Below are 7,682 nucleotides of genomic sequence, written 5' to 3' on the forward strand. Positions count from 1 at the left end.
TTGGCCACGGTGGTGGAAGAAGGCGGCTGGGTTCCGTTGGAGTTCCCAGGGACTCCAGCCAGGACCCTGGCCTCGGACAGTGCTCACCCGGCACCCGCAGCGCAGGGTTCAGGGAGCGCCCTTCCAAGAGGGGAGCCAACGGTTCTTGACCCAGAGGGGGACGTCTAGGTACAATGCCAGGCCCTGTCTAAAGGATGCCAAAGGAGGGGTGTGGGGAGGCTGTCTTTGGAGAATTCCAGGACGGGTGTGGGGTGAGCGGAACGTGCGCTGGAACCGACCAGGGTGGAGGTGGGCCCTGCGGGGGCCCCGGCACGGCCCGCTCTGATTGGCTGGCAGGGCAGGGGCGGGAATTCTGGGCGGGGCCACCCCAGTTAGAAAAAGCCCGGGCTAGGGGCCGAAGAGCAGGGTGAGGGAGGGGGGTGGGGAGGGTGGGGGGTGGGGTGGGACGGGGAAACTGGGGAAGATGGGGTGCCGGAGGAGAGTCGTGGGGGCCAAGGAGCACCTTGGCTGTCTGGAGTCTGGCGGGAGTGGGGAAGGAGTGAGGGGCTAGCTCAGGCAGCAGGGGCGGTCGGGCCTGGGAGCCCACGAGGAGAAGGGTGGGCGCCCAGGGAAGCAGGGCAACATCGGCAGGGGCCTTGGGCCTGAGCTAGGGCTGGAGAAGAGGGGAGCCAGACATTCATCCCGGGAACTTTTGGTTTCAGGACGTGGCGGCTGGTCGGACAAGGGGAAGCTGCTGGGCAGGGCTCGACCTCAAACCTGGGCAGTGGAGGTGTAGCTGGCAGCAGTGGGCAGGTGAGGACCGCCATCTGCCGGGCAGGTGAGTCCACTTCCCTCCCTGGGCCTCACTGCGCTGGCCTTCTGGATGAAGGTTGGAGAGCAGAGCGAGGACCTGCAAGGAGAAGTGGCTGTCCTCCCGGCAGAGCGGCAGGAGGAAGGCAGGAGGTCAGCACAGGGGACATCTTCTCGGGGGGAGCCGAGACGGAGAGAGACTGGGGGGCCCAGGGTCCATTCCAGGTGGAAAGAGCATTCTGAGTGGGCAGGATAGAGAAGGGAAGGACTGCCAGCAAGGACCGAGGCTGCTGCCTCCAGGGAGGTGACAGGTGACCTGGGGGTGGTAGTGGAGTCTGTGGGAATCCATCTAGCACTGTGGAGTATCCCAGGTCCAGGTCGGGCAGGGCGAGGTGGGGTCACAGGATACAGAGGGGTCCCCAGCCGCCACCACATCCCACCCACCGTAATTCATCTAGGAGAAGGTACAGAAGCAGCTCTGGCAGGTCTCCCGAGGCCTGTGCCAGAGCCTCGAAGGCCGGAGAGCGGGAAAGAAGGGCAGTGCGCGGGCAGCACAGAAGGACGTCACCTGGGGGGAGCGGTGGTCGCGGGTGGCGGGCTCCGGAGAGATATCGCAGCAAGGAGGCTGCAGCGGGCCCAGCCTGCGGATGCACCGTTCCCACGCGGCACTGCGGCCCAGAGGCTGGCGCGGAGAGGGCCCACAGTGGACTTGGTGACACTGTATGCCCTAACCGCTCAGCCGCTGGGTCTGGCATGGCAGACAGGACAGCACCAGGGGAGCCAAGGGCATGGGCAAGGCCAGACAAGGCGAGACGGGCGGGGCAGAGCGAGTGAGCTCTCTAAGGGGGGAGTCGGGGCAGGCAGGTGAGGGGCCACCAGGTGGCGAGCCCACGAGGCACTGGCCTCCAGAGCCCGTGGCCAAGGCGGGCATCACGGGCAGCGACGGAGCAGTGATCGGTGCCTTCAAGCTCAAGACTGGAGACAAGGGTAAGTTCCCAGCCCAATCTGCTTCTCTGCTGCCCACCAGATCCTCCTTATCCAACCAGCACCCTCTGTTCTCCCCAAAGACAGGTCTCCAGCAGGGGTGCACACGCCAGCCCCCGAAGGCCAGGACGCCAGGCGCAGGGATGTACTGGAAAGACATGACATGGTCCGGTGTGACGGCGAGGACAGAGGGACTGCCGTCCGGCCTTCGTGGTGAGAATGTCCCTCTGCCCGCTACAAAGCCCAGCCCAGCCCACCCTCACAGACACCCTCTTGCTCATGCCCCGCTCTGTCCTCTGCAGAACACTCTGGCTGGCACCACGGGGAGGCTGCCACAGAAGGGTCTGGTCCTCTGCTTTTCCGAAAGAGTTAACACACCACTGCTGCTCTCTGGACCCCCTAGAACCCTCAAGATATAAAGGTGAGGGCCTCCTCTGGCACATGGGCAGGGTGGGGCAGGCCAGGAGTGGGGGCCTCATTCTGTCTCCACTGCAGAAATGGTGCTACCCAGCTCACGTCTGGGCCTTCAACTCCGGGGACTTCTTCAAGTCCGTCTAGCTCTGGATCAAGAATATGCTGCGTTTGGGAACCACTGCATACCTGACTCAGGAATCGGCTCCGTAGGTGAGCTTGGGGCCCCTTGGGAAGCGCCCCGCCCCACCCCCTCCTGCCCCCCCACCCCACCCCCCCTCCTGCCCCCCTCCCACCCCGCCCCCCCACCCACATGCTTTGTCACTCTCCACAGGTGAAGCTGAAGGACCAGGCCTGTGAACACCAAGGCAGAACAGACCCACAGCACCCGCCGCCAAACCCCATCCTTGTGGTCACCCCACTGCGCCCAGCGGACCATCAGCACGCCTCCCTCTGCTTTTCTTCTTCCTCCTTCCCTCCAACCTCGTGTTTCTGTCTTTCTTCCTTCCGTCGTTTGAGAGATTCAAAGCATCCGTGACTCTGTTTCCCCACCCGTCCCTTCTGATTTCAATTTGCACTAAGTCGTTTGCACTGGTTTGGAGCTCGGGAGAGCCTTGAGTCTCTCTGTGCGCGTGTGCGTGAATGTGCGGGCCTCCTTGGCCACGCCGCCCCAGCGCCCGCCTGCTGTCCACCTCTGCCTGGGGGCGCCTGGGCGCCGGCCGCGTGCTTGAGGCCTCGCCCTCCCCTCACCTTGTCTGGAAGCTCCACAACAGCGAGCCACCTCAAAGCATTCCTTACACTACCTTGCCCAGTGCCCCTCCCCACCAGGGCTCACCAGAGCCCTGGCCTCATCAATAAACACAGTTACAGCAACTTGTCTCAGGGACTGGAATCTGAGCTGTCTGCCTCGGGTGCGCCGTGGGCTGGGGGATGTGGGAGGGAGGGGAGGTGCAAAGAGGGACATAAGGGTTCTGGGGTGGGGAGGGGAAAAAGATGGGGGTTATAGGATGGGGCACACATCTGGAAGAGGATTATGGAATAGGGAGGGGCTGTGGGATAGGGAGGGGCTGTGGGGTAGGGAGGGGTCATGAGAAGAGGAGGGGCCGTGGAATGGGGTGACTGGCTGAGGAAGTGAGTTATGGGAAGGGGTGGGGGACGATGGAATGAAACCGGGAGGGCATAGGGATGGAATGAGCACCAAGGGGAGGGGCTCATGGGAAGCCAAGGGGGTTATGATACAGAAGGGTCCCCTGGTGAGGTGGGGTCTGTGCACACTGGGGGCCTTGGGGGACAGAGGAGCGTACACACCAGGGGTGGTGGGGGCTGGGATGTCAAGGGGTGTCCTGGGCAATGAGGGACAGGTCAGACCCCATTCAAGTGCCTCCGGCTCTCCGGCTCTCCGGCTCTCTGTGGCCACCCGGTCCTGTCTGATCTTGTCCTGGGTGCCGGGCCAGACCCCAAAGGCCAATGTAGGTTTGCAGAACCACATTGCAGGGATGGATTTAAGGGTGGACACCAGCTCTAGGAGCAGGGCTGGCCCTGGCCACTCATACAGGTCCACGGCAGCCTCTGGGCTTCCCCTTCCTGCCCCACCTGGCTCCTCTGCCCTGGGTCCTACTAGCTTGGGAGCTGGGGCCTGGGTAGACTGAGGGTACCCCATCTTCTCACTTGCTGTGAGAGGGAGTTGGAGGCCACAGCAGGGGGACCAGGACACACACAGGTCTGAGCCTGGCCACAGTGAGGGGAGGGTACCAAAGAGATCCAAGGAGAGGAGAGAGGTGGAGAGGTCAAGGGAAGAGAGGAGGAGGGAGAGGGGTCTGGGTGACAGAGGGCCATTATTGGGGTCTTGCTCCTGGGTGAAAGTGGAGCCCCCTCTGTGAGAGACCCCAAGGCTGGGCAGCATCCCTCTGAGCCCCAGTCCAGGCTTCCTGGCTCCTGGTTGGAATGCACAGACCCTAGGAGCTAAGATGAAGCTCCTGAAAATGAGACTGGGGTCTTTGGCCCTGTTTCCCTCCCACCAGGGGCAATGCTCAGCGCAGTCGGGAAAGAGCCTCCACAGATTGACAAGAACCAGACCCAGAACCAGGAACTCCCTCCCGCCCGGGGCTGCAGCTCTCCCTCCCCCACAGGCCCGCAGACAGGGACACATCCGCAGCACCTACTCCTCACATCCCTCACATCCCCCTCGCCACCCCTGCCCCCACCACCCATCTGAGGCCCTAGTTAAGACCAGTGGTGACCCAATGGGCATAGTTGGGTGAGAGAGTCTCTTGAAGCTGTCTCTCTCCATGAGGATTTCAAAGGCCAGCCGACTGTGCTGGGCAAGCCACCTCCACCTTCCTGACCTCATGGCAGTGACTTGACCAAGTGACAAAGTAGCTATCCATCACGTATGGGGAGGGAGGTCTCCACAGGCCTTTATGGTAAACATCCGACCTGCTCCAGGTTCCCAAAGCTGGGCTCAGAAGATGAAAGCCAGCCTTCTGAAGAATGGCTGGTGGGCACTGCAGGTGGCCCAGGGGTTTTGGGGGCAGTGGGGTCACAGGCTGTGAAGGTGGGGAGGGAGATGTAAGCCCAGCAGCCTCCTCTAGGGACACAGAAATCAAATCCCAGACATGGAAAGGAACTGGGAAGGGGCCTCGAGAAGCTATGGGCTGTGTCCTGGTCATCTGGAGAGCCAGCCACGCTGGAACCCAGCTGCGTCCAGGCTTGGGACCCTCGGGGTGGCTGTGAATTGCACCTTCTCACCCTAGGCTTTCCCCAGGGAGTTCTGAGACAAAGTTGGGGGAAGAGCTTGCGCAGACTTTGGGAGAGTGGAGTGCTCCTTTTCTTGCCCACCCAGGGGAGCGGCTGGCCCTCAGCCCCCCAACTGTCGCACTACCCCTGCTGTGGGCGTCTGCTCCTGTGAATGCCAAGGGTGGGGCAGGGTGACCTGGGCCTGTCCACACAGTCACTCCTTCTGCAGTGGGCTTCGAGCTGGACCTGGGACAAAATCCAGTGGAGCCCCTGGAGCTCCAGGGCCTGGGGAGCAGGAAGGAGCTCATGGGGGGCAGGATCTTGTGATGCAGACAGGCCAAGGCACAGTTACTCTGAAAACAGGTGCGCAGGGGTCCAGCCTCAAGCCTCGCCCAGGGTGGGGGCTGGGAAAACAGAGGTGGCCCAGCCCCGGCCCCAACAAAGCCCCTCCATCTGAGCTGGGGACCAACAGGTTGGAATGTGTTTACCTTTGGCCCAACCGATTTCCTGCTTTTTAGAAAAGGGGCTTAGAGAGGGCTGTTAGACAGGCTCCTGGCGCCCCCGCCACCCAAAGGCACTTTCAGAATGCTCCTAGGCTGAGCTGAGTGCAGAGAAGCAAACAGGGGCTTGAATTTCATCCCCAAACCCCAGCAGGGGGTGGGTGGGGAGGGGCAGCTGCAGCGGTGCCAGAAAACCTTGGGAAAGAGGTTTCGAGGTTTCAAGCTCCGGAGAGCCTCTACACATGCCCCTGGGGGCCCCTGCACACCCACCCCAGTAGGCACCCAGGGTAGGCTGCAGGGTCTTCACACCTGGCCCCCTCCCGCTGGTGTTCCTGTCCAGTCATCCTGCCAGAGAGAAGGGCGATCATTTCACACAGTGGTGTCATGCCTGCGGGGCCAGACCCCGCCTGTGTTAGCATCTCTAACCGTGTGCTCCAGGGCCACACACCCCTCCCTGTCCCCTGTCCTGTGTGTGCCCACAGCTGTGGCCCTGTGGGGTGTTCAATGACCTGGGCAGGAATTATAGACCACAGTGTGGGGCAGGGGCAGGACGCTCACTATATCACTGAGGACAAAGATCCCAGCATTCAGAGGAAACAGAACCCTTTAAACTGGACTAAGGGGAACTTTGGAGACTGACTACAACAGGCCCTGGGAAGTCTCCAGACACTGAGCTCGGGGCCTGAGAAGACAGAAATCTCTCTGGGGGAGGGGCATCCAAGTGCTCAGAACTGGGGGCAGTAGATCCAGTCTGGAGGCCCCCACAGCCCTCTCCAGCAAGGAGGGCCAGGAGGGCTCCGCTGCTGGTCAGTACCGACCCAAAGCTGGGTCTAGGCTCAGGGCACTGTATCTCTGCCGCCTGCTCTTGCCTTCTGCAGCAGACCAGGCCTCTATGTGCATGATTGCAGGCACATGTGGTGCCTGACAAGCCCTGAGAGACTGGGCATTTTCAAAGACTGTGTGAACCCCCCAAAAGGGGAAATGGAACATTCTAGAAAGAACTGTGGTCGGCTTTGGTCTCTGCAAGGCTGTAGTAACCATGCTGGTGAAGCCCAGTCCTGCCCACCCTCTCCCCCTCCCTCTCCTCTCCTCAATTTTCTCCTCCTCCCCCTCTCTGTGCATAGCTCCCCCAGCCTGCTCCTGGTGACACTGTTGGCCCCTTTCCAAGGCTGAGGGGAACTGGTGGGGGCCCCTTCCTGGAAGCCCACCTGCAGGCCGGCTTGCTGGGAAGGGGCCTGCTCTCCCTGGCGGCTCCCCCCGCCCGCAGCCGTTTCCTGGAAGCAGTCACTGTGGGTATTCTGCTCCTTGTCAGCGCCCAGCCTGCAAATAAAGCAGACACTGTGCTCCTTGTCCTTGGGGAGCCCCACTCCATCACCCCACACCTGGCTGGACACAGGCAGGCAGCCTGTCCGCGGGGAGTGGTGCAGGGCGGGGGCTAGACCCATAAACCAAGTGCAGGAGGCTCCTTCCCCCTCTGCTGCCCCGCAGGACACCTCTGTGCCAGCACGTGCCAAGCCCCAGGGCACAACAACTAGCTGTGGGTACTGTGCCCCCCAAATGGGGCACTGTGCAGACCCCAGCGAGAAGCTGGCAGGGCCACAGGGGAGGAAGGCCGCGGGCCCCACGCTTTGCAGAAGCAACTTCTGCCTGGATGGAAGATTCCAGAGGAGATCCCAGAGCTGGGGCTTCATGGGGAGGAGACATGGGGTGGGGAGCTGGGCAGACGCATGTGCTGGAGTTGGAGGGAAGAGAGGCTGCTGGGCCATGGAGGGTCCAGGTGGGGTCGGCGGGTTCCTGGGGGGAAGGGGATGAAGGCAGAAGACGGCTTGGAGGCCTGGGAACATGCTGGCTCCAGCAGAAAGGGGACCCGGAGCTGCCCAAGTCCTGGCCCTTCCTGCGTGAGCTACGACTTCACACTTGGTCCCCTCCCACTGTGCTTCCCACTGGTGGGAAGGTGCCCAGCGGGGCATGTGGCCAGCTCTGGGAGCACAGGCTGTGGGCTCCAGGCTGCCAAGAGACAGATGAAAGAGAGAGGACCCAGGTGTGACCACAGGGAGCCATGTGGGATCATGGGAGTAGGGGTGACCGGTGGGGCTAAGGGTTGGGGGTCAGAAGTCTGAGGCCCACATACCTGAGAAAGAACAGGCCCAGGTCATGAGGCCCAGCTGACCTCCAGCCCCAGGGCCCAGACCCCCAGTGCTGGGTCAAGAGCTTGAGGGGAGAGGAGGTGTGGAGATGGGCCTGGGGGGAAGCCGGCCCCGC

General features: G+C 62.4%; 1 protein-coding gene across 2 annotated transcripts; it reads left to right on the forward strand.

The window, feature by feature from the left end:
• The first annotated feature begins 482 nt into the window (after positions 1 to 482).
• LOC143641402 (uncharacterized) lies at positions 483 to 3,057 on the forward strand. Of its 2 annotated transcripts, none has more exons than XR_013155324.1 (5): positions 483 to 1,776; positions 1,857 to 1,986; positions 2,076 to 2,194; positions 2,269 to 2,397; positions 2,519 to 3,057. XR_013155324.1 is itself a non-coding variant. In XM_077108728.1 (5 exons), exons 1-3 carry the CDS (start codon positions 1,578 to 1,580, stop codon positions 2,144 to 2,146), a joined length of 396 nt encoding a protein of 131 aa, XP_076964843.1. In that variant the 5' UTR covers positions 483 to 1,577; the 3' UTR covers positions 2,147 to 2,194; positions 2,269 to 2,397; positions 2,519 to 3,057. The 2 variants fall into 2 exon arrangements, 1 of the variants encoding a protein (XP_076964843.1); XM_077108728.1 differs by having other exon boundaries at positions 1,861 to 1,986.
• Positions 3,058 to 7,682: the final 4,625 nt, after the last annotated feature.

This window comes from Callospermophilus lateralis, chromosome 2 (assembly GCF_048772815.1).
Source record: "Callospermophilus lateralis isolate mCalLat2 chromosome 2, mCalLat2.hap1, whole genome shotgun sequence".
Lineage (NCBI taxonomy): Eukaryota > Metazoa > Chordata > Mammalia > Rodentia > Sciuridae > Callospermophilus > Callospermophilus lateralis.

Excerpts from the sequence above, each read along its gene's own strand:
- LOC143641402 (XM_077108728.1), top strand. The coding sequence starts at position 1,578 with ATGGGCAAGGCCAGACAAGGCGAGACGGGCGGGGCAGAGCGAGTGAGC. Across the intron at positions 1,777-1,860 it reads GCTCAAGACTGGAGACAAGG|GTCTCCAGCAGGGGTGCACA; the intron begins GTAAGTTCCCAG and ends CCCCAAAGACAG. Across the intron at positions 1,987-2,075 it reads ACTGCCGTCCGGCCTTCGTG|AACACTCTGGCTGGCACCAC; the intron begins GTGAGAATGTCC and ends TGTCCTCTGCAG.